Here is a 26429-nt window from a genome sequence, read left to right as displayed (position 1 = left end):
CGTGAGGGTGTCACTGCAGCCACTCACACTGCTCACGCGCAAACACGTAAACGTCAGTGAAAAAGACGGAGCAGCACGGCTGTGCAGCGTGTGATCTGGACACAAGTGATGGAGGCACAACTTGTAGAACTTTGGAAAGCTCATCCGAGCCTTTTCGATGTGGCATCACAAAATTATCACGACCACAACAACCGTGAAAATAGTTGGATTTACATTGCTGCTCAATCACAGCTGCCTGATCAATGTTTTTCATTAGCAATTTAGCGAAGTTGATGGTGGTGGTGTGCGTGTCTGTGTGAGTGAAAGACAGAGAGGGAGAGCGAACGACAGATTTTCTGTTATAACCTTCATTTTATGGAGGCACAGTGTGAGCACTCAGGTCGCATCAGAGTATCGGGCGGTATAGTGTGAGACCCTGCATCGTAACCTACGAACTTATAACCCCTGCGAGTCAATCGTGCAGTTTGAGCAGGAGCTGAATAACGTGACTGAAAAAATCGCAAAGTGTATGCCCAGCTTTAGGTGTACTGTCGTCCGAGACTTGCACCGCAGTGTCGGCGTTTGTTTCCCTGTTTGCCATGCTTCTTGTTGTGGTCATCTGTTGTCTTCCGGTATTTTCTCCGTAAGCGACCTTTCCTCGACCAATGAGATAAGCGGTAATCTGAATTGTCATACTCGAATTGTCATAAGTGTGCTGTCAGCTCATTGGTCACAAAGCAGGAGAGGGGCTGGGAATTATGTTTTCAAACAAAGCGTTAATTCCATTAAAAGTTATAGACTACTTTTGATTCTCACTGTATTACGGGACAAAGTGCGTCCCTTATTAGCTCAATACGGGACGTGTACTTTTGTTTCTAAATACGGGACGATTCCGTTTTTTAAGGGACGGTTGGCAACCCTATCTGCCAGTGTTAATTACAAAAAGTACCTTTAATATTATTAAAATAATACAGATAACACAGTCATCTCCAACATCTACAACAACAGTCCAACATTATTTGTCACCATCCAGATTTATGAGTTCTCAAAAAAAGTCTTGCCTATACAGATGTGTACACATGTTATGAAGGGGGGAGCTATGCATGTAGTCAAACCCCTTTTTATGTTACAACCTTGTACTTTAACCTCCTTGTCACCAGAGGGCGCCGTGCAGTTTTCCAAGTCAACTCAAACCGGATGTGTCGACTGTCAACAAAACGCGATACACGTGTGGAGGAAGAAGAAGCATGTTGGTCTCACGTTCATACTCCTCCTGGGATATATAAAGAGTTAAAAAGAGAAGATTAATGTGCTGAAGTTAATGAATATTTAGTAAAATGAAGTTTGCTTATAGGGTAAGTGCGCTGCTGTTAGCGACTTTGCTAAAGTCGCGCTGCTTTGGTAGCGGGAATGCGTGTCAGACCAAACTCCATTTAAAAAATGTTAGATTTAATAAGTTATTCGATGTTGGAAGTGCTGTAAACATTCAAGTGTTTTTGCTTTCAATGGTTTATCATTCATAATTATTTCGGCTTGTGTATTTAATAACAAAATATCGGTTTAGTTGTGTGTGTGTGTTTTAATGCAATTAAAGAATCTGCCCCTGAATGTGTTTAATTCCCACGTTTTGACAGGAGCTGCCTACACTTGGCTGATGCTCAAAAGTAAAATCACTTTTCTTTTATTTTGTAGTTTTCCAATTTGCTCGGCGCAGTCTATCGCCAGGGAAATTTGAACTTCTCCAGAGATGGCAACGCTGTTATCAGTCCAGTTGGGAACAGAATCTCTGTCTTCGACCTGAAGAAGTAAGACAAACAGTGATATATGACATATACAGGAAAGGGTTATCTGTAAAGTCCTGTCCTACAACATCTGGATGTAGTGCCCAGCGTCCAGATGTTATAGTACCTGCAAAGAGAAGAGTTGAATGCACTGTTTTTTGTGGTCACTTAAAAGTATTCGGACATGTGTTTTTTTCATGGTGTCCACATTAAAATACAACTGATTGTGCTGCAGTATAGGTTTATAGGTTTCAGTGTGCAGGTGGTGTAGGATGCAACTGAATGGAAAATATAATTTATTTTCCATTCAGTTGCATCTAAAAGTTGTATTTGTCATGATAAATCTACACTGAAGTAGCTTTGCATGATTCTCTTCTGAACCCTTTGCCCCTTTGGCTTCTGTATCTTGACATCTTTATCCCTTCCTGCCTAAATGCACATTTTTCCTCTAATTTGCCAACTTCTGGAAGCCTGCAGAGGGGCTCCATGTAAAGTTTGTGCTATTGGTAGGATTATTTTCACATTTGCCTTCTTATTTGAAACTTTGTCTACATTTACACACATAAAGATCACATATATGTCATAAAGTAAGAAAAAGCATAATAAGTAACCTTTAAAGTCACCTTATCTTAAAAATAATGAAAATAAGACTGATGTGTTTTTACTCTCTGCCCTGCAGCAACACGTCTGAGACGTTGCCGTTCTCCACGACAAAGAATATAACCTGTGTGGGTCTCTCTCCTGATGGGAGCCTGGCGATTGTTGTGGATGAAGGTACAAAGTATTTACAGTTAAGGTCTTCTTTAGGACTCGGACGACAACAAAATCCAAGCGTGTCTGATCATGTTTGTGTCAAACAGATGGTGCAGCGGTGCTGATCAGTCTCATCACCAGAGCCATCCTTCATCATTTCCACTTTCACAAACCTGTGAGCAGCATCCGCTTCTCACCTGATGGAAGGTAAGGGCGTTCAGACTGTGTGACGCATTTTGCACTACTTCTTGTTGGTGTTAGTAAGATACAGCTCAGCAGGGTGTATATGGCAGTTGTAGTCGGACGTTTACATCCATTCATCATAGGCATGAATGTGATGGTAATTTCAGGATTTTAATGATTTTTTTAAACTGATCTTCGTCCAGAGTGGAATGATTGTACAGCACACGTCTTTAATGACTTCAAAAAAAAGCAAGAACTGGGTGCACAAGTTTAAATTTATTTTGGATTTTCTGTAATTCGCATGCACGGTGGTTAGCGTTGTTGCCTCACAGCAAGAAATCCTGAGTTCAATTTCACCATCTGGCCGGGGTGTTTCTGTGTGGAGTTTGTATGTTCTCCCCATGTTTGCATGGGTTCTTTCTGGGTAATCCAGCTTCTTGCCACAATCCAAAGACATGCAGTTAGTGTGGTTAGGTTAATTGGTAGGTCTAAATTGCCAATAGGTGTAGATGCAAGTGTGAATGGTTGTTTGTTTCTATGTGTTAACCCTGCCACAGACTGGCGACCTGTCCAGGGCGGATAAGCGGAAGAGATGGATGTAATTCCCACAGGTTCAAGCATATAGATACAGGCTGTAATGTATACATTCACCCACTTGAATCTTTTAATAAGTGGTGCTGAAGGTTCAGCAATATCTTTTAACTTGACAAGGCCTTTTAATAGGAAGCAGACTCAAACTGTGACCCTCAGATGAGAGGAAATTGGTTAGGATGTTCAGGAACCACCAAGGCTCAAGTCTGTCCAAGGTGAAGTTAGATTTACATCACCATTGACTGAGAGGGTGCTGACCAAGAGAGAAGCCCATACTCCAAAATTGACACCTTTAAGCGCGACTGAAATTTGCAGATGCTTACATGGACAAGCCAAAACGTTTTATGGTAAAATAAAACCAGATAAAAATTGAGCTTTGCCACGATGATAAGAGGTATGTTTGTAGGAGTGAATGTGAGGCTTTCAAACCTCAAAGCATGGTGGTGGTAACATCATGCTCTGGGGCTGTTTTGCTGTCAGTAATACAGATACATTGCACATGAAATAATGAAATAATGGAGGAGGTGGACTACCTCCAAATTCTTCAACATTACCTCAAATTAACAGTTACATGGTTGAAACTTGAAAACTTGGACAATGATACTGAACACACATTAAGCTATTTTTTTTAATTAATAAAACAAACATTAAACTTCTGGAATGGCTTTGACAAAACCCCGACCTCCACCCTTTTGAAAATTTGTGGACTACACTTAAAAGCTGGGTCTGTGCCAGGTTATACCACTGGATTGTTGATGGCTCCCAAACGTGTCTGATCAAGGTGCAGCTTACTCAGGGACATTTAACCAAACATGAGTGGAGGTCTCTGTGGATTAAAGAAAATCCCAAATAAATTCAAACCTGTGCATCCACTTCTTATTTTTTTTTAAAGTCATTAAAGACGTGTGCTGTAAAATCATTATCTGGAGAGAACAAAAATTATTCTGACGACTGTTTGCTGCATTTTTAATTTGTAGGAAGTTCATTGTAACAAAGGAAAATGTCGCTCTGATGTACCACGCTCCTGGGAAGAAGCGAGAGTTTAATGCTTTCGTCTTAGACAAGAGCTACTACGGTCCCTATGATGAAACCACCTGCATCGACTGGACAGACGACTCCAAGTGAGTTTGTCAAACATGAGAGTGCAGAAGAAGCCTGTAATTGGACAGGAATACATTGTGATTGTGGCGTTTTTCTTCCAGGTGTTTTGTGGTGGGCAGCAAAGACATGTCGACGTGGGTGTTCGGTGCAGAGCGCTGGGCCAACCTGATCTACTACTCCCTGGGTGGACACAAGGACATCATCGTAGGCTGTTTCTTTGAAAAGGACAGCTTAGATGTAGGTTTACTTCTGCTAATCTACGTATATACTAGGGGTGCAACGATACACAAAATTCACGGTTCGGTTCGATACTTTGGTCTCACGGTTCGATATTTTTTCGATACAAAAAAATATTCATGCCTTTTTAATTTGTCATTTATTAAAATTATAAATATATATTTTAACTCAAAAGTACAGTTTTTAAATTTAATGTTGCTGAAACAACAAAGTAATAAAAAAATTAATCTATCTGATCGAGGAATCACTCATCTTTGGAAAAGAGAGTTTATTACAGAGAAATGGCTCTTTCCAAAATAAATGCTATACTATACGCTTCTTCTGGGGTATATTCTCAGCAGCATATTAAACATATCAGGTCCCCATAAGGAGAATCATGTGCTAACGGCTGTCTAAATGACTCGGGTAAAGTTTGTAGCATGCGTGCTTGTTGTTTTTGTCTGCTTCCACTTGTCTTTGCACTAGGATGATGTCGGCGTAAATGTGCAGTCATATTCATTGTGTTCCCACTAGTGCTGTCAGCATTAATCTCGTTAAAATGACTTTAACGCCATAACAAATCTCCATTAACAAGTTACCGCGGATCGCCCCGTGCGTGGGGCTGGACGACGTCAACACGTTAACGAGCAAACTGCGCTAACGCACTAGTTCCCACCAATGTAATTGAGTATTGCGTGGCACATCAGACATACTGTTTTACTTTTGTCCATCAAGGTCATACTTCACATGAAAACCAAAATAGTTCCAAATGCCAGATCTGAATGAGGGTGGAGTAGGGATGGGTATTGATAAGATTTTCACGATTCCCATTCCATTTTCGATTCTGTTTAACGATTCGATTCTTTATCGATTCTTTTTAAAAAAGGAGAACACACAGGTCGATTAGCTTGGAACTTTGTTTTATATCTTCTCTTTGAACAAGATAGAAATTTAGGAGTAACATGGCCTTACAAACCCAATAGTGAGATCTTAAGAGATCCACAGCCTATGGCTCTTCAATGGGGTGTCACAGGGTCCCCGGGGAAAAAATTGTAAATGTAAAAAATAAAATAAATATTCTTCTGTAGCAATAACAAAGTATAACATAAATTATTCTGTAGCAATTACACAAGGATATCCAGTAATGTCCCTGCCTACAATTAAACACATTCACTTACCGAAAATCGGGGGCATCTGCTGTGGCAAATGCCTTTTACCACAAACTTAGTCACTGTTCGTTGACATTCTGGCCTGAAAGGAGACGCTACGGTAGACTGCAGCGAAAACTGCCAGCATCTGAGCCAGCCAGACTCTGTCTCTCTCATCATGGTCACCTAAATGCACAGTAATGGCAGGTTATGTAATAAGGCAGATCGCGCTAACATAATATGCACTGTTAGTTGATTATTTACCTGCCACATTAACGATAGAGGACGTGCAAACATTACCACTGCTGCTGGGTTGAGATTCACGAGTCCGGAGCGGAATTAAAAACACGACATTCATTTAAGGTTATCGCGTGTTTTGTGAGCAAATGCTTTTGCATATTCGTAGTGTTTCCTCCCTTAAATGAAATATCTACTTTGCAAGTATTGCAAGCTGCCCTGTTGTCATCCGTTCTCATAAAGTATAACCAAACTTTTTAGCGTTTGAGCCGCCATGTTTCCTGCCAGGTAAATGACGCTCCGCAACGCGGTGACGTCATTCGGGGCGACTGGAATCGATAAGGGAATCGTTTGCAAAAATGGCAAACAATTCCAAGGAATTGAAACAGTGGGAACCGGTTCTCAACAAGAACCGGTTTTCGATACCCATCCCTAGGGTGGGGGAGGTTCAATTTCGGGTAGCGTTGAGGCAGTTGCCATGTAGCAACGAGCTTAGCTTCTGTCTCACTAGCTTGCGCTGCGCTCAGTGGATCTGCGCTCGACAGTGCAGCCTAGGTGGAGTAGTCGAACGCAGATCCACTGAGCTCTCAACACAGACAGCATCGTCGGAAGAAAAGTTGATAAAATAAATTCAAAATTTTGTATTGTTCGATACATATGCGTACCGAACCGAAAGCACTGTATCGAACGGTTCAATATCGATACGAGTATTGTTGCACCCCTAGTATATACATATATGTGTTTGTAGGTGTGGTTCTGTGTGTTCATCCCTCGTGTGCATGTTTACTCAGCTGTACACAGTGAGCCAGGACGGGACGCTCTGTGTGTGGGAGAGCGACACCGAGCTGGACGGCCTCATCCTGAAGAAGAGCCAGGACAAACCCAAGCTCCCGAGACAAGGGGAGGAAGAGGAAGAAGAGGAGGGCGAGGAGAGGGACAAGGTGGAGGGAGAGGAGGGGGAGGTGATCAGAGGGAAAGTTGAAACCGCCAAAGAGAGAGAGAAGAAGAAGAATGTTCGATACAAGATGATGAGCAAGTAAGACGCCTCCAATTTCCCGATTCTTTTCCTGATTTGTCTCTAATTGCAATTCTGATTTTATAACTGCTAAAGTTTACATATTTATTTTTATTTATTAGTTTAATCAGTCAAATCAAATGATTTTTTTTATTTTTTTTGGTGCTAACAACTTCAGTATATTTAATGATGTCATACAAACTTTTACCTTCATATTTTGAATATTTTCAGTTACCGGCCCTTCATTTTCACAGGAATGGATCAGAGTTTTCTGTTTTTGTCTGATTTGTTTGAAACATTTATGAGCTTTCATAACTACATAATTACAGGAAGAATCTATGTGAAAATTTCAGGGCTGGAAAACACATTTGAGCTCTGTTTGGTTTGTAAGAACTTGCTGATTCTTGAGCTTTTCGCTCAGAGGGGTTAGTTTTGCATGCTTACCTCACTATTTTAAGCTCTGGCTTTATTTATTATGAATATCCAGCTCTGTAACATTAATAGAAGACAATGCTGGCGTTAGGATTTTAGTGAGATCTAAAAACAGCTTTTTGTTTCCACCTTCAGACACTTTTTCAACAAAGAAGGGGATTTTAACAACTTGACTGCTGCTGCGTACCACAAACCGAACCACATCCTGGTCACAGGCTTCGCCTCTGGGATATTCCACCTGCACGAACTTCCAGAGTTTAACCTCATTCACTCCCTGAGGTGAGAGAAAAGCTGCGGTTTGGTTTAAAAAGTTACAGGACAGATGTGTTTTCTCATCTAACCATGTGGATGTGTCTCCCTGCAGTATTTCAGACCAGAGGATTGCCTCGGTGGCTATAAACAGCTCCGGAGACTGGATCGGCTTCGGATGCTCTCGTAAGAATTTGTTTCTTTTTACGTGTGTGTGTGTGTGTGTGAGATAGCTTACTGGTGTTGCCGAGTAAAACTCAAAAAGGTAAACACATCGATTATTTCAGGGATGGGCCAGCTGCTGGTGTGGGAGTGGCAGAGTGAGTCGTACGTGTTCAAGCAGCAGGGACACTTCAACAACATGGCCTCGCTGGCTTACTCTCCAGACGGACAGTACATCGTGACGGGAGGGGACGACAGCAAAGTGAGTCTCAGACTGAAGCCTTAAACTTCATGTGTCCATGCTGAGACACTAGAACAGGGGTGGGAAACTCCAGGCCTCAATGGCCGGTGTCATGCAGGTTTTAGATATCACCTTGGGCTAACACACCTGAATCCAATCATTAGTTCATTACCAGACCTCTGGAGAACTTCAAGACATGTTGAGGAGGTCATTTAGCCATTTAAATCAGCTGTGCTGGATCAAGGACACATCTAAAACCTGCAGGACACCGGCCCTCGAGACCTGGAGTTCCCCACCCCTGCACTAGAAGAAGGTTAAAGAGGCGGGTTAGTGAAGATGGTAAAAACCCTCCGTTAACTCTTATGTGGGATTTAAAATTGTAAATAGAATATGATTCGATAAATGAAGACTCGAGGTCTCGTCTCTAACTCCGCACTGTGTTGATAAATTCCTGCAGGTGAAAGTGTGGAACACCAACAGTGGCCTCTGCTTTGTCACATTTACTGAACACACCAGCAGCGTCACAAACGTCACCTTCACCTCCAGCGGCTTCGTCATCGTCAGCGCTTCTCTGGACGGGACGGTCCGAGCCTTCGACCTGCACAGGTGGGCGCTGGCGGCGAGGACGGGGGTATGTTCTTTTAAAAGATGGTTGAGAATGTATTCCTGTAATGTTTTGTTTTTTTGGGTTTTTTTGGCAGATACCGAAACTTCAGGACTTTTACGTCGCCTCGGCCTGCACAGTTCTCCTCCCTCGCAGTAGATGTCAGTGGGGAGCTGGTGAGCGCAGGAGCTCAGGATTCCTTTGAGATCTTCCTCTGGTCCATGCAGACAGGCAGGCTGCTGGAGGTAGGCATCATGCTTCTTTTTAATCACGCGTTTCATCCTTCCTTATGAGACAGACTAACTTGATTGAAGCTGCCAGGATCACTCACATTAACACTTCCTTCCTGCGTCCGGACAGGTCCTGGCGGGTCACGAGGGTCCGGTGAGCTGCCTCTGTTTCAGTCCGGTTCAGTCCGTCCTGGCCAGCTGCTCGTGGGACCGAACCGTTCGGCTGTGGGACATGCTGGACAGCTGGCAGACCAAGGAAACGCTTCCCCTCACATCTGATGGTAAATGCAGATCCTTCGTGAAGCCATCAGTGATTTGTCTTGTAATTTGGGTGTTTTTAATGCCGCCACTAGGGGGCGCCAGTTTGAAAGATTCAAGTTGTTTTTAAGTTGGTTTTGTTTCTTTTGTAATGTTTGTCTGTTTGTTAGCAGTCTAGCGTCCACAGTTTTTAAGATGTCATGTTCAACCTTTGTGTGACGGTAGATACCAGTAACAGCTCAAGCTTATTTCATTTGGGTGAAAACTGCGTCCAAGTCAAGGTCACACCAAACTGAAAATCAGTAACAACTTTTTATGGATCGTCTTCAAACTTCCTGAAAATATACTAGGTCTTGAGTACCTAGGTTTGCTATGCATTTGACCTTGACCTTCATTGTTAGCAAAGTCGATGTTGAAAAAAATGTAAAGAAAACTTATCAAGTGATATATCATATGAAAGGGCTGTACAACACACTTTTTGTTTTTTCAATATGATACCCTACAATGTCACAATGACCCCATGAAGTTTTGTAAAATTACATGCGTGCATGAATATATCTTTAAATTTATCTTAAACTTTTTGCAGCTTATAGAAGCCAAAGATTTTAGCCAGTTTTGCTCTGATTATATAGGTAAAGATGATAAAATAAACCATTTTACTATGTAATGCTTCAAGGTCAAAGTTCATGGTCACACGAATTTATTTAAAGGCTTTATAGTTTCCTTTGGATAATAAAATAACAGTCATTTTGGGACATCAGCACTTTCTTTGGCTGAGCTCTACAACATCATGTGACTTCACAGTAACAGAAAAACATTTATACACTGTACTGGATTTTTATTATTAGTGCTGACATCAGCATAAAACATCAAGTTTCAGCATAGCCCTTCAGGGCGAGTTCTCTCTGTGCTTTTGTTTGTTGTATATGTCTATGTAAAATTCTGCCTCCCTCACTGTTTTTTTTTTTTTTTAATTTAAATGTCTTTTGTTCCTCAGGCTTGGCGGTGACGTATCGCCCTGACGGTCAGGAGTTGGCTGTGGCCACTCTGAACGGTGAGATCTCTTTCTGGAACCCGCACACGGCCACACAAAACGGCTCCGTTGCTGGACGACACGACCTGCAGACAGGCCGCAAGGAGACAGATAAAATCACAGCCAAGCAGTCCGCCAAGGGCAAGTGAGTGGATGGGATTCGAGCCTCAGGTTTGATTCCACTGATTCAAATCATCTTGTTTAATGTGACTTTTTTTTTTTTCATCTGTCTCTCGTTAAGGTCGTTTACTTCACTGTGTTACTCTGCGGACGGGGAGTCTGTTTTGGCTGGGGGTCAGTCCAAGTTTGTCTGCATCTACAACATCAAGGAGCAGATGCTCATGAAGAAGTTTGAAATCTCTTGCAACCTGTCCTTCGACGCTATGGAGGTGCGACCTCACAGTCTGCTCAGCGAGTTTATTTCCATGTCACATGGCTGGAGCATACATATTTAATAGCATCGGCTGTCCTGGAAAAACAGATCTATGGTTGATGGTTGAGGTTTTTTTTTTTTTTTTTTAAGGAGACGAGGCGAACCCAAAATAGGAATTTAAGGCGTTTTTTAAAAGCGTATATTAGATGACTAAACATGGATGGATCGGACGCTTCATCGTGAAAATGTGCATCTTTAGTCCTTGAAGAGGCTTTAATTATGACAGGTTTCACTTATCCTGTTGTCCTGCTTCACCTTCAGGAGTTCCTGGACAGGAGGAAGATGACAGAGTTCGGCAGTCTGGCTCTGGTGGATGAAGGAGCCGGGGACGGAGACGGAGTCAGCATCAGCCTCCCTGGAGTCAGGAGAGGTACAACCCTCACACGAAGGCTCAGACCAGTTATTATAAGTGTGGAAGTTGTGTGTTTGCTACAAGGTGCAGTGGACAGAAGTGGTGATCGCTGTGATCGGACTGAAACCGCCAGAATTAAAAATAGATAAACTTTAGAAGTGAGGATTTTAATATATTTTGATTCATTTAGGTGATTAAAAATTTGACATTTTCTCTGATTTTGACCTTGAGTTGATCTTGAGTTTATGATATAATTTTGACAGCCCTCCATGTAATTAAGTAATTGCATTTTGTAAGGATCATGAGGCCTTTTACAAAAAGGTCTCTTGTGCCTTATTCACTGATGTTTTTGCATCGACCCTCACTGATTCTTGTGTCTGCTCATCCTTAAAGGTGACATGAGTTCTCGTCACTTCAAACCTGAGATCAGAGTGAGCTCGCTGCGGTTCTCCCCTACTGGTAGGTGACAGAATTACAGCTTGGAGCATGGTTTCAAAATGTTATCCTGTGAACACTGGATGATGAAAGACAACACTGATGTTGTCCTTCATGATGTTGATGTTGTCCTTCATCACAGCAGTTTTTCATGTTGTTTTCTGCTCCCATTACGGTGTTTGAATCTTGTGCAGCAAACTTCGCTGGACACCAGCAGACACCGTTACAGACGAGCTTTGTCGGCCGGTTAGTGAAGTTGTTCTCCTCCTCCTCCTCAGGTCGCAGTTGGGCGGCCACCACCACCGAGGGCCTGCTGGTCTACTCCCTTGACGGGTCACTGGTCTTCGACCCGTACGACCTGGACCTAGACGTGACACCGGCCAGCATACGCAAGCAGCTGCGCCTTCAGGAGTGGGCCTCGGCCATAGTCCTGGCATTCAGACTCAACGAAAAAGCCCTCAAGCAGGAAGTGTTGGAGAAGGTCCCACATGAGCAGAGTGAGTGAATTTCACCTTATTTAACATTTTGAGTTCCCCTTTTCACTTGGAAACGCCCGAGTGATGTGAGTTGTGCGTCCTTCTGGTCTAGTCCCGGTGGTTTGCGGCTCTCTTCCTGACATTTATGTCGAGAAGCTGCTGGGTTTCATCGCCACGTGTTTGGAGAAGTCGGGCCACTTGCAGTTCTATATGACCTGGGCCCAGAACCTGCTCATGCTGCACGGACAGAAACTGAAGAACAGGTGTGTCCTCAGGCTCTCATTCACATCACAGATTCAGTTCAGCATGACTGTAAGTGAACAGGAAATGACAGCAACAAATTTTTCAATGCATCTGCTTTGGCATGCAGGTCTGGAGCCATCCTCCCCACGCTGCAGGCGCTACAGAAGAGCATCCAGAGGCACTTCGACGACCTCTCCAAGCTGTAAGTTACAGATCCTCTGAAATGTTGTGCCTTTGCCCAGATACAGCTCAGCAGATCTGAATGTGTGCTTTGTCTGTGTAGCTGCGACTTCAACATGTACAACATCCGCTATGCCGTGGCCCTCTCAAAGCAAAGAGGCTTAAAGAGGGCGGCTGAGGAGGAGACAGAGGACCAGGAGGAGGAGGATGAAGAGCTATCTGAGGAGATGAGCGAGGCTTCTTTAGAGGATGCAGAAATGATGCTGTAGGGCCACCTCAGTGCCACAGCATGACACATGTTGGACTGTAAAAGAAAAACAGATTTTTGTGTACTTGGATGTGATGTTTTAGAGTTCTTTTATAATTAAATTCATATATAACTGTGGATGGTTTTCTTTGGTTTAATGAAATGTCACCCTGTATAATTATTATTATTATTGATTTCTTTTTTGTTAGTGGATATATAGAACATATCTAAACAAATGTTATCTACATTATTATCCAAAGGTCTTGGACATCTCCATATTTTTTTCAAGGAAAATGTGAAATAGATGCAGTGATTTGCATATCTTCAGGAATAGTTCTCCAGGCTTCTTGAGGGACATTCAAAGCTCTTCTTTGGATATTTCTGCCTTTTGTTCTGTTCTCTGTCAACATGATCCCACACTGCTTCAATAATGTTGAGGTCCGGGCTCTGGGGAGGCCGAACCATGACTGATAGTGTGTGTTCCACTGTGTGTTTTTATTCAGGAATGCTTTTACTGCACTGGCAGTGTGTTCGGGATCATTGCCATGCCGAAAATTAAGCTGTTACCAATCAGATGCTTTCCAGATGTAATTGCATGGTGGATCAAAATCTGATGGTACTTTTCTGAGTTCTTAATTCATCATTTGACAAGATCTTAAACACCGCTTACTGAAATGCAGCCCAAACCTTGACAGAGCCTCCACCCAGTTTTACAGATGTCTGTAGGCACTCACTGTTGTAACATTTATCCTCAACTTGTGCAGTTTAATCAGGATCTTCAAGAACACACTGCACACCATGCTGAGATATGTGTGTGTGTAGACACAAAACTGCTTCATCCCTTGAGTTAGGTTTCTTTGTTATGTTTGAGTGACTAATAGGTCAGTGTCAAACAAAATAATTCCCCAGAAAATGTTCAGGTTCAAGGACTGGACTGAAAAAGCAGCAATGGCCAAAGAAACGCTTTGAAAGACCTTCAGAAAGCTGGAGAACTATTGCTCAAGAGCATTTAAAATGACAGAAGTCCGGAAGTAAAAGATAAAGAAATTATTATAAAAATATATATAATACGGCTACACGGCTTTAACCGGAAAATAATCGGTATTTGTGCAGTCGAGCTGCGATTCGTGATTGGCTGAATATTCAGTTTCCGGCATGCTCGTGGGCGTAGGAGCGGAAGGGGCGGAGTTAATTCCAAAATGAGGGAAAATAAGAACATGTCCGAGTCCCCTTCTCAAGCGGGAAAAGAAATACCGGCGAAAAAGCAAAAGCTGAGCAGCGATGAGAATAGCAACCCCGACTTATCAGGAGACGAGAACGTAAGCATTTAAACCGTGTTTGATGTTTGGCCGCAGATGAGCCGTGTAGCGCTTCTGATCAGTTAGCATTGTGCTAAAGTAGCCGATGTGCTAAAGGCTTTAGCTAGCATCTTTGTTCATTCACACCGGCTGGATTCAAACAGCTGGAGCTATCAGATATAGTTATTCACTGTGGACTATTTTAGTGTCTTCAAATAAATTTTCCCGCACGTGTTCCACCTTCCGTGTTAGTGCACACGTGTTTTCTTTGTGCTCAGACTGGAGTTATTCACGTGTAAACCTGGGCTAGCCTTGGCAAAAAGCATCAAGCAGATAAATAATAAACTAAATACTGACAAAAATGTAGTGTTTTTCGGATGGGTTGCTCAAGAATGGTCTTCAGTTAAGCTTTGATTGTGAGAAAAATGTTACAGCGCTTTATGAACTGTTTAATGAGGAATGTTTTTGTAGCAGCCTGGGCCAACCACAGCCATCTTTACTCATCTCCTCCTTCATTGTGTTTAAACTGACCCGATAGTTTGGAAGTGATACGCTTTTGATTGTTTTTTTGTGCTATAAAAAGTGCACTGTTAAACAAATAGCAAGGCAAGAAACGTGTTTACAATGTCTTCGGCACAGCAGGCACACTTTGTTTATGAGTGCTCATGTTCTGGCCTCAATGCGCATGTTTAGAAGATGATTTTGCATTTAATAACACGTTTGTTTGTGTTGCTGCTGGTTGCAGGACGATGCCGTCAGCGTTGAGAGTGGCACCAACGCAGAACGCCCAGACACACCCACCAACACCGCCAATGCCCCCGGCAGAAAGAGCTGGGGCAAGGGCAAGTGGAAGTCCAAGAAGTGCAGATATTCTTTTAAATGTGTCAACAGCCTGAGGGTGAGTACGTCCAGCACACCAGACAGTGTGCAGAGCCCAGAGGGGTTTACTGTGAAATGAGCCAGCAAATATCCTGCTAACTGCCTGCAGTACAAAGAAACAATACATAGTCACAGATGTTCTTAGCTGTCGATTCAGAAAAGGCATTAATAGGTTGGTCCTAATCTGCTGCCTGGTCTGATTTAAACTGCTAGGGAGGCAAGACATGCCTTGAATGAGTGACAGGGGAATATCCAAGGAGTAGATATCGTGAAGGCGAATGAGTTTAAATATCGGGAATCAACCCACTGAAAGCAGCAGACGGTGTGCAAAAGAGGTCAAAAAGAGAATGCAGGCAGCGTGGAGTGGGTAGAGACAAGTGTCAGGGTTGATTTGTGACAGGAAGATGGCAGCAAAAGTGAAAGGGGAAGTTCACAAGATTGTAATGGAGACCTGCTATGATCTCTGGTTTGGAGACAGTGGTGCTGACATAAAGACAGGAGGCAGAGTTAAAGATGTTAAGATTTTCATTGGCAGTTACCAGAAGGGATACGATTAGAAAGTAATGCATCAGAGGGACACCAATTTACAGACAAGGTTAGAGAGACAATGCTGAGATGGTTTGGACTTGTGCAGAGGAAAGACTAGATATATTGGACTAAGGACGATGAAGATGGAACTGGGGGAGGAAGTGAAGGAGGACATGCAGTGGGTTGTTGTGTCAGACGAGGATGCCAGGAAGGCAGATGATCCGCTGTGGTGTGGCGATCACTAAAGGCAGCAGCTCAAAGTGGAACAACACAGATGGGACATTTGAATTATTTATAGAATATCGTCAATAATATTCAGCCAAAGCTTGTAGTTAGGGCTGGATCAGGTGACCCTGATTCCTCCCTTTGTTACACTGCAATAGGTCTAGGCTGCTGGGGGATTCCCATTGCATTTAATCATTAGTTATTGTTAATCTCTGGCAGTGTCTCTTTGTCCTTTATTTCTCCCCTCACTTCCAACCAGTGGCAACAGATTCCTGCCTCTACCTGAGCCTTTTTCTTCCTCTTAAAATTGAGTTTTTGCTTCTTACTGTCCCCAAATGCTTCTTCATAGGGAGTTGCCTGATTGTTGGGTTTTTCTCCATGTTATTGTGGTGTCTTTACCTTATAATATAAAGAAGAGATTTCTGTTGTGATTTGGTGCTACACAAATCAAACTGAACTGAATTGATTGAAGTGTCATCTAGCCAGAACAAAGCCTTGTTTTGTTTAACTAGCTTCTTAGTACACCCGTCTGGTTTAATGTGCACTCATACATGCAGGATTTTTTTTGTAGGAGTGGCTATTAACAACATCTGTATTTGTCTCAGGAGGACCATGGCCAGCCATTGTTTGGAGTCCAGTTTAACTGGCACAGCAAGGAGGGAGACCCGCTGGTGTTTGCTACAGTTGGGAGTAACAGGGTAAATAAATGATCAGTTATTTAAAAATTTGGTTTAAATTGCTTATTTCTGTATTGGGTCAGCATATTACCAGAGGTGGGAAAGTCCTGATCTGTTTACTGGTGTTTGTCCAACATCTTGTTAGGAGTTTTCAAAGCATGCAGCTCACTGTAAAATGCTCGCAAAGGCAATAAAAGCATGAGATTTACCAGTGTATAACAACAAGCTCCAATGACCCTGCTGATTTGCAATGACTTCTTTATCCATTTATAGTTTGTCAGTGAAAGGAACATTAAAAAATGTCTTTTAAACACTGATTATTAGTGAACTTGTCCGCCTCTCACATCTGTGCTTATCCAGGTAACTCTGTATGAATGCCACTCTCAAGGAGAAATCAGACTCCTGCAGTCCTACGTTGATGCAGACGTATCCTTTCACCTGCTTCCTCAATCCTTCTTTGTTCTCATTTGTCAGTTTTCCTAACACACAAAAAGTCCCGCAGTTTGGCTTTTAAATACTTCTTTATTGCTTAGATGACAGAAGGGCAGTCTAGACGGGTTTAATGCCTCGACACCGGAGCTGAAGGCTAACAGCGAGGATTAAGATATCTGATATTTTTACATTATCTGGGCATCTGAAGGGTATTTGAACTCCATAAAAGCTCTGCAGCTGAGAGCAGAAAATATGCAGTGTAAACAGAAAAGAGTTCAGGGGGGTACAGAGAAGAAGAGATGCTTGTTTGTGCTGAAGTTTGAGTGACTCTGTGCAGCTGACAGCAGGACATCTGAGTCTGTTAAAGAAAGGTAAGTGTAGATTCTGTTCAGGTTTCCTTGACTTTGCAAAGGCAGACGAGAACTTCTACACGTGCGCCTGGACCTATGACACCAACACGAGTCACCCCCTGCTGGCTGTGGCCGGATCCCGTGGCATCATCCGGGTGATCAACCACATCACGATGCAGTGCATCAAGGTAACGTGTCAGTCTTCACCCGACTGCTCCATCACTTCTGTCTTTTAGCAGAGTCCACAGTTTTCAAGATATCGTTTTGAAATTTTGTGTGACGGTAGATACTAATAACAGCTTGAGCTGATTTAATTATGGTGAAAATCAGGTCATGGTCAAACCAAATGTGAAAATCAGTAAAAAACCTTTACGGATCTTGTAGTTCGTACTGGACGTAGCGTTTTGTGGGAGAAACGTTTCGTCACTCATCCAAGTGACTTCTTCAGTCTCAGCTGACTGCAGGTTTCCCCAATCTTATAAACAGTACATTTGCATAATGACTGAAACCAGCCCACTGAAGGAACAATGGGCTGGGAGGGCAGTTCCTTAGGCTACGTCCACACTAGCCCGGATAGATTTGAAAACGGCGTTTTTATCTGAAAACGCTCTGCGTCCACACTAGCGTTTTCAGTCGTTTTCAGAGTTGAGCGTCCACATTGAAATGGCCCAAAACGCTTACGTTCTAGTCCTGCGCATGCGCAAAAGCGAGTGAGAATTAAATAATTTGAAGGAAAGCTATCTGGAGCATGTACGAACTGATATTAATCCTTTTTTAGAGCTGTCAAAATTGAGAGCAATCAAAACAACTGCTGTATAATGCGCTCCGCTATCTTTGTTTAATTGGTCACATGACTGCATCACATGACTAAAATGCGTCATCGTTTTAGAACGTCTGCGTTTTCAAGTGTCCACACTGCGACGGGACAGCTCCGTTTTGAAATGTATGCGTTTTCAAGAGCGTTTTCAAAACGCTTCCCTTGAGGAAAACGCCGTCTCAGTGTGGACGGGACGCCAAAACGGAGAGAAAACGATGCGTTTTCAAACAGCACTGCTGTAGTGTTACTGCAAGCTTAAAATAATCTGTATCACTTTCAGTGCACAGAAACTAGGGTTTTATTTGATTATAAAGCATTTTCAGGAAGCAATTTATAACAATAGAGCTTTATTTACAATTTTTTTAAATTATTTTTGGAAAGACTTGCATTTAATGGCCCAGAGGATTGATAATAATTATACCGAATTTCACTTCATCTGCCCCAAGTTGTTTTAATTGCACAGTGTGAATTAAGAAGTCATTTTTTCCCCTTCTTTTCCAGCATTATGTAGGTCACGGGAACGCCATCAACGAGCTCAAGTTTCACCCGAGGGATCCCAATCTGCTCCTCTCTGTCAGCAAAGGTAAACAGTGATTATAAAGCACCTTCGGGCTCTTCTGCATGCAGTTCAAGGGTTCTTCCCGGCTCATTATGCACACATAAGCCAGACTGCATCACCTAGAGTTACGCCAATAACCTTGTGTTTCCTTATTTAGCAGAGATTTGCTGATTATTATTTTTTCCCGCTCCTTGGAGGAAAAAAGAGTTAAACTGTGTCACAGAGAGGGCAGAAGGACCAGCAGTTTGTCATATATTTCACTGTGAGGTTAATACAACAGCAGCAATGCATTTATTCCAAAAAAAAAAAAGAAAGGCCCATTTTCTTTGATGGCTTTATTGACCCTCACTCAACACTGAAAATTATCCCGGCAGTAAAACCCCTCTCAACTGTGATTTGTTGCTTCCATCTAAAGAGAAAAAACAGGTCACCTCAGACTCGAGTGTAGTGGGGATAGAGTTTTATTTCCACGGGACTGTCAGGTGGTTCCTTAATCTGAGATAAATCAGACAGCGGGGTTTGGATCTGTCACTGAAGGTCATGTGAACGGCAGCAAAGTTTAATCTTTCCTTTAATCAGGTGGATTTTTTATTTTTTTTTTTTTGAACACCCTTCAGTGTGATTATAGCTGCTGGGAAGTGCAAAGGTGGTGTGAGTTTTTATGCTTTATGTGATAAATGAATTGTAATCTGTGAAATAAAACTGCTGTCTTATTTTAGGTTATATAAAAGTCATGTCTTGGAAGAAACTTTGAAGAGAGTTGATACGCATGAGTTCCCAGAGTCTGTCAAATACACGATCAAGATTAAACACCAGCCTTGGGAGACTATCAGTCAGCACATATAACAAAATATTATGACCCCTATAGAAAGTTAAAAATAAAATAAATCAATATAATTATTTAACATGATTAATCAGACAAACCAACGCTTATCACGTAGAAAAACTAAGACTGTGTTCAAATAAAGTTGTAAAGTTCTCAAAGGAGAAATTCATTAACAAAATAAAATATAATTCTACCTTTAAAGTATTGAATGCAATATAATATAAATGCATAGATCAAACTATGTAAATGTAAATATAGAGGGGGAAAAAGTTAAAAAAAAAAAAGAAAAAAAGCTGTGAGCGTCTCTTTCACTGACCGGCTGTAAAACAACAATCAGACTCTTTCTTAAAGTCATCTCTTATTTTCAGATCACGCTCTTCGGCTGTGGAACATACAGACGGACACTTTGGTGGCGATTTTCGGAGGCGTCGAGGGTCATCGGGATGAAGTTCTGAGTGCTGTGAGTATTACAGTATATGTGGGGAAATTTATCTGGGACATAACAGTGACTATTGTGCAACAGGGAAAAAAAAGATTCTGAATCGGTCTTTAGGGGATGACTGCACATGTTGGCACCATTAGACCAGACTCAATAAAGGCAGTACGTCTGTGTTGGGTTATTTGGGGGGAAAAACAGCTTTTCCTTGACAGCTGACATCACAGACTTGTTCATGTTCTACTTCTCCGAAGTGACTACCGAAAGTATGTGTGTTTATTTTCAATCTGATTGAAAGTAAACAGAAATTATCCATCTGGAATTGACTATTTTTACTGGCATTAGGTTTTCAGCCTCACAGCAGTATATGCACGTGTGAGGCTGATTCTACAGAAAAAGCTGAATACAAAGTGTGGTCATTTCAGTTTTTGCTTTTATTTTTTATTTTTGGGGGGTTGGGAATGAGTTTCTTTTAATGGTTAAAATTGCAGTTTAAAATTTTTCAGATCACACGCTTGCCCAGTTGTCTGTGGTGTTCCTCTGGGCTGTGTCGTTGTCAGGTTTATCTGTCTATTAAGACCATCCCACCTTATTCTGTTACTTAACTTACACAATATTAAATCATAGTTGTCTGCTAATTTTCTGAAATGGTGACAAAACAGATGTTTTAGGTGAATGTGATTAAATTCTGTCTGTACTGACAGTTCCTATTCTCCTATTATCCATTTCCTGTTTTGTAGGATTTTGATCTCCTAGGTGAAAAGATTATGTCATGTGGGATGGACCACTCGCTAAAACTTTGGAGGATCAATTCGGAGAGAATGCAGAAAGCCATTCGCGCGTCTTATGAGTACAACCCCTCAAAGACAAACAGGTGAGACATCCAGAAGCTTTTTCTGTGGTCTGTTTTCATACCTGAGCCTGTGGATTTAAATACATGGCATTATATATTTTTTATGTTTTTTTTAGGGCGTTTGTCTCACAGAAAATCCACTTCCCCGACTTCTCAACACGTGACATTCATAGAAACTATGTGGACTGTGTGCGGTGGCTTGGTGATCTTATTCTTTCTAAGGCAAGTGAAAGGAAATCCTTTAATGCTACCCAAAAGGGTTTTTTGTTTAGTTTTTTTGGTTTGTTTTTTTTTCTTTTTAAGTTACCCTATTTTCTGCACTATAAGGCGCACTTAAAATCCTTTAATTTTCTCAAAAATCGACAGTGCGCCTTATAATCCGGTGTGCCTTATGGATGAATTATGGTTGTGCTTACTGACCTCAAACTGATTTTATGTAGTACACGGCGCTCAAAAATGCTCAAAAAAATGTTTTAGTACGACTTTGGTAAGCAACAAAGCCGCACTGCTTGATGGACTGTTGGAGCATTATGGCTATTGTAGTCAGGAGCCTCGGGGACTCTGGGTCCAAAACTCCGTCTGATTCAGGTCCCAAAGTCGAACGAGCACTGCGGCATCACTGAGAGTTCATCTTTAATAAAATGATCAGCGTTGCTGCTTTACCAGTTGTAACAATTAAGTTTAACATCCAAGCATCCATGAAAACAGAATTTATTAATTTTAATGGTGTTAGAAGTTAGCAGGAAGTTAGCTCGCTAGTTTCCACCTAAACATGATATAGCATGTTCTGACTGAGAGATTTCTGAAAAAAATCAAACGTACAGCTCTGCCATCACTTCCAACATAAATGACAGAAAACTAAACAGCAGTGACGTTTGTAGGGTTACTAAAGTTGGACTAGCTGGGGTATAATGATGTGCTACGTGATCGCTAGCGACACAGCTATGTTAGCATAACAAACACAGTGAAGCTGGAGGATGAATGCTAACTCTTTTCCACTCGATAAACGTTAACGTGAGGGTTCCCGATGGTTAGGGACAAATGCAATCGCATGGCAGGATGCTGTAAACGGACCAAACTTCAGTCAGGAGAACAACTGAGATAATCCATCCACAATACGAGGTTAGTCATTAATATACTGCAACAACATGGGAACAGAGCAGCTGCGAGAGAATTCAGCATTAATGAATCAATGGTACGGAAGTGGAGGAAGCAAGAAGAATGAGTTGAGTAAAGTTTGACTTATCTGACTGTTTTGTTTTGCTTAATGCGCCTTATAATCCACTGCGTCTTATGGTGCGCCTTAGAGTTTTAATGAAACAACAAAATGTACAACTGAGTTTGTGTTGTCATTCCAGTCTTGTGAAAACGCCATTGTGTGCTGGAAACCCGGGAAGATGGAGGATGACATTGATCACATTAAACCAAATGAGTCAAATGTGACGATTCTGGGACGCTTTGACTACAGCCAGTGTGACATTTGGTACATGCGCTTCTCCATGGACTTCTGGCAGAAGGTCAGCTATCTTACCTTTATTTATTTTGTGTATGATAAGGTTTTATATTTTCATTCTCATTTGTACTGATTAAAGGACAAAAACAGAGTAATCAAATGTTTCGTCTCAAATACAGTTTTATTTTTCATCTGTTGGAAAGAATTACATCATTTAATTGATTTACTTGAAAGGTCAGTCAATGCTAACCCAGTGTTTCCAGTCGTCCTGTCTTTCTGGTTGGCCAGGTTGCTGTCATTGTGCTCTTTAATATCAATTAGCCACTTGTCCAGCAAGTTTCTAGCTGTCAGCTGCAGTCTAACCTGGAGTTGGAGGTCACTGGCAGGTTTTAAGTAGAGATGGCATGATACCACTTTTTTATGTCCGATACCGATATCATAAATTTGGATATCTGCCGATACCGATATGAATCCGATATAGTGTGTTTTTTAATCAATAAAACAGTTTTTTTTAATATCTTGCTGCATATTGTTTATTTACTCAAGTTTAAATAAACAACAACACTAAAGCTATTCTGTTATACCTGTATGTAAAAAATACACTGCGCCCAAAATATTTCATAGTTCAGCAACACTGATCAATGTAATAAACTTAAACCTACTCCATCCTTCCTATTCTGGTATTTTAAAGAGTACTTAGCAGAAATATTAAGCAACCTAACTAATAGGGTTGCAAACTCCCAGCAAAAAAAAAATAAAAATAGGGAACCACCCCCACCCCCCACCTCATGCTTAATCGATGTAATTAACTTTAATTTGATGCAGTGTGAAAAAAAATGCACAGAAATAAATTATTTTTCAAGAATAATTAAATAGATTCAATGTCTTTCTTCAACAGAATTGCAGAATTCACAGATGGTACCTTCCCAAAGGAAAAAGTACTAGCTTACTAGGGTATATTAGACTTAACAGTTACTATATACAGTAATGGACTTCTATACATTTTACATCAGATTAAAACTTTGGGTGTAAGATTCAGATAATTATTTATTAAAAGCTAGATATTTTAAATGAGAATAAGAAAGAAAAGTATGTCTTTGTGCCCCCTTTTCCCTGTTCATGCCCTATCGGCCCCCCTGGCTAAACTTTGCTAGATCCGCCCCTGCACAGTTACCAGCCGTTAGCTACGTAGAAAAGGATCCTGGTCTAGAAAGTAATATTAAATAAATTCTAACAACAGCTTATCAAGCTTAATCGTGCTGCTGTTGTTCAGCCGCTGGTTTCCTCTTTCTGGTGCAAAGTGGGCCAAAAACAAACAAGAGAGACGGACTCGCGACAGAAAAGCCGATCAGCTGATCATTAAGCAGTTTCACGATTGAAGTAGCAGCAGGAAGGGAGAGAGAAGAGGCTCCATTTATCGGTTGTTAAGCTTAACATGGGAACGCTTTACAAAAATTCAGAGATGAACTTACACACTTGCTTTACTTCTCTCTGGGATCACTTCCTCGGAGATGAAATGTCGGATTGGTAGCGAGGCTACAAATACACACAGCCGCTCTATCACGTGACGCATACTGCTCCGACGTGCTACGGTTATGAGCCGAGTTACGCCGTGTCGCAAGTTTTGTGAGGTGTTTTTTTGATATTTAATGGATCGGATTACATTTTTTATTTCTCGCCGATATCCGATCCAGTCATTTAGGTCAGTATCGAACCGATACGTAATATCGGATCGGTCCATCTCTAGTTTTAAGTAGTTGATTATTGCTGATATTTAGTTCTTAAGAAATCAAAACTCTTGCAGAGGAGAAACAGAAGCTAAATCTGTAGGAAACACTGGATGCTGAGAGTTGTTTTTTTTGTTTTCCTGTTGTGTCTTGGTGCTCTTACTGACCTCTGCTGTGATGCTGATACACAGATGCTGGCTCTTGGGAATCAGGTGGGGAAGCTTTACGTGTGGGACCTTGAAGTAGAAGATCCGCACAAAGCCAAGTAAGTAAAAAAAACAGACAACAGGCGTGTTATAATTGTCCTGTATCTCCACTGCTCTTTGCCCTGCTTTTAGCATCAAAATATCACAGTAAACCCTCAAACTTAAACAGGTTGTTGTATTTGATCAGCTACACCCTTAGTTTAGCTCACATTAGCTGTTAGAAGAAAATAACACCGGGCCCTGTGGTTTGGGAATCTTCATATTTATAGTCCTTATTTTGGTGCTACTAGAAGTTTGGTATAGCTCATCGGGAGCCCTGAGGAACTACCATCAGCACTGTTCCATGTTTGTTGTTCATATGGCTCATCATAGCCTTTTAAGGTTTGGAATCAGTACCGTTGTCAGGAGGTCTGGTGGTAGGACAGAAATCTCAACCATGTAGAGCCATTTTAATCTAAAAAGTATTCTAAAGTCTCTGAGAAGTGACTGTGGAGTATATTTAAGCAAAGACCACCTCCCATTAGACCCCAGTTGTATCATCTAATCTCACCGTGTCTGGAAATGTTTTGAGACCTCCAACTTGCAGTAAGTGCAGTTTCAAGGGTATTACTGCCGCCGTCTGGCTGTTTCATGTTCCACGTGGTGGTAAACCCATGAGAAAGCCAATATGATGACTTGAATCTTTGGAAAAATTGAGAGCATGAAACACTGAAGAGCTGCAGCGCGGGGCTTTGGTTAACTGTAACACTTCGTATTTAAGCTTTGAAGTATGTGGTTTACAGTAGCGTCAGTTATTTCCACGGTTTTTAGTAATACCATTTCTTCCTGGAGCATAAAGAAAGGCTTCTCCTCCATCAGTTACACAAATTTCCTTACAAGTGACTGCAACAACAGTAGTTGCAGTTGTAGTTTAAGGTTATAACACTGGTGCTTTTCCCCCAGGTTGGGAACACCGCTGCACCTAAATATTTACAGGCTTTGTTACCACTTTTTTTTCCGAATTCTTTTGAAAAGGTATTAAATTTCCTTCCTCATGCATTTTGAAAAGGAATTGGCTGAACCAGGAATGTGCAGGAATGATGCCCGGTTAAAAGCAACACTGTCTGAAGTGACAGAATAGTGGAAAAATGCCAGTTTAGTGCAGCTCAGAGGTTAAAACTTAAAACTGCTAAGTGGTGCCGTCTTCACGATCAATTATTGCAGCATTATCACACTTCTCTGAGCACCAATGCCCCATAGAAAGCTGCTGTGATGTCTTCCTGTGTCTGTTTTTTACCTGGCACACTTAATGAAATTGTGACTCTTTTTGTTGTGATTTTGCACCAGTAATGGTCAGAACACTGTTTTTTTTAAACAACAAATATTCACAGGTTCCAAAAGAAACATTTTTATTTCAATTGTTTCATCATTTTTGCAGTTTGACACTAACAAAAGTTTCTCTGTATTTTTTGTTTTGTTTTGGTTTTGTTACAATTTTTCCCCAACTATCTCTGCTCCTCTTCAGGTGCACCACGCTGACCCTCCCCAAATGCACATCGGCCATCCGGCAAACCAGCTTCAGCCGCGACAGCAGCATTTTGATAGCGGTGTGCGATGACGCCTCCATCTGGCGCTGGGATCGACAGCGCTGAGGTCTCCGGTTGTTCCTGTTGCTTCCAACTCCCCTGCCTCTGTGTTGGTATACAGATCTGCACTGCAACAAAAAAAAATGTCTGTACATTTATTCTTGTATGCAGATTAAAAATAGTTGTTTGTTTGTTTTTTTTAAAAAATTCCATAAAAAGAAAGGAATGGCCTTCTTTTGTCTTCATTTCCTGTTTGTCTGCCAGCTTAATTGTGAAGGGAAGAAAAAACAGATTTGCCGTGTTTTTGATCCAATAAAACTTGGATTTACTCTGTTAGATGAACAATTTTAAGCCGAAGGATGAAAAAAGGAAAAGCCCTGAAGCCTGTCTTGGTGTCCTCTCTGTGTGCCTTCTGGTTTGCTATGCTGTCCCATCCATTGAAATTATAACAATACAAAAGGAATTGTGTGGAAAAATAAGATATTTAAATGCATGAAAACAGGATTTTCTGTTGTAATGTGCCATGATTTATTTTAATTATTACAGTAATAATTAGTTTGCTTTGATGCCCCCATTCACACACACACATGGACTGCTGTTGCATAATTTACAGTGTGCTCTTTGACACTGGAGTATTCGCACACACACACATGTAAAAACTGAATAAAGTCTTTTGTAACTGTTCCCAAGCCTGATATTTGTTTAGGACAGTATTAGCATAAAAATAAGCTTTTATTTTGAAAACTTTAGTCCTGTTACAGGGAGCAAAAGGCAGGCGTTTTGTCTTTATTTATCTGTAGTCATTTGAACTTGAATAAAACTTAATTTCTATAAATATATCAATATCAGACTTTTTTTCTCTGACTAACAGATAAAAGTGCGCACTTAAGGAAGTTTAGGCGCTTTATTTGCGCCTTTCTCTACACTTTATGCCCCACTCACGCAGGAGTCATGTGATCTAAGACTTTGCCCGCGGTCTCGTCTTGATGAACTGCCTCCGATCAAACGCCACTTTAGTC

General features: G+C 41.5%; 2 protein-coding genes across 2 annotated transcripts; both read left to right on the top strand.

Moving 5' to 3' along the window:
* The first annotated feature begins 1195 nt into the window (after positions 1-1195).
* Positions 1196-12725, top strand: pwp2h (PWP2 small subunit processome component). Its single transcript, XM_063466626.1, has 21 exons — positions 1196-1334; positions 1672-1784; positions 2440-2534; positions 2621-2720; positions 4265-4408; positions 4490-4625; positions 6781-7025; positions 7572-7715; positions 7801-7871; positions 7973-8109; positions 8546-8694; positions 8790-8937; positions 9053-9203; positions 10178-10358; positions 10455-10602; positions 10908-11016; positions 11392-11457; positions 11712-11930; positions 12022-12172; positions 12280-12354; positions 12436-12725. The coding sequence occupies exons 1-21, from the start codon at positions 1317-1319 to the stop codon at positions 12599-12601; spliced, it is 2766 nt and encodes a 921-aa protein (XP_063322696.1). The 5' UTR covers positions 1196-1316; the 3' UTR covers positions 12602-12725.
* A 1011-nt stretch (positions 12726-13736) lies between these two features.
* On the top strand, positions 13737-26247 carry eed (embryonic ectoderm development). Its single transcript, XM_063466267.1, has 12 exons — positions 13737-13898; positions 14623-14775; positions 16115-16207; positions 16547-16612; positions 17031-17156; positions 18287-18368; positions 19539-19630; positions 20347-20480; positions 20576-20681; positions 21818-21976; positions 23831-23904; positions 25350-26247. The coding sequence occupies exons 1-12, from the start codon at positions 13779-13781 to the stop codon at positions 25474-25476; spliced, it is 1332 nt and encodes a 443-aa protein (XP_063322337.1). The 5' UTR covers positions 13737-13778; the 3' UTR covers positions 25477-26247.
* Positions 26248-26429: the final 182 nt, after the last annotated feature.

This window comes from Pelmatolapia mariae, linkage group LG23, assembly GCF_036321145.2.
Source record: "Pelmatolapia mariae isolate MD_Pm_ZW linkage group LG23, Pm_UMD_F_2, whole genome shotgun sequence".
NCBI lineage: Eukaryota > Metazoa > Chordata > Actinopteri > Cichliformes > Cichlidae > Pelmatolapia > Pelmatolapia mariae.
Note: the sequence above shows the minus strand (reverse complement) of the source record. Positions and strands in the feature narration are given on the sequence as shown.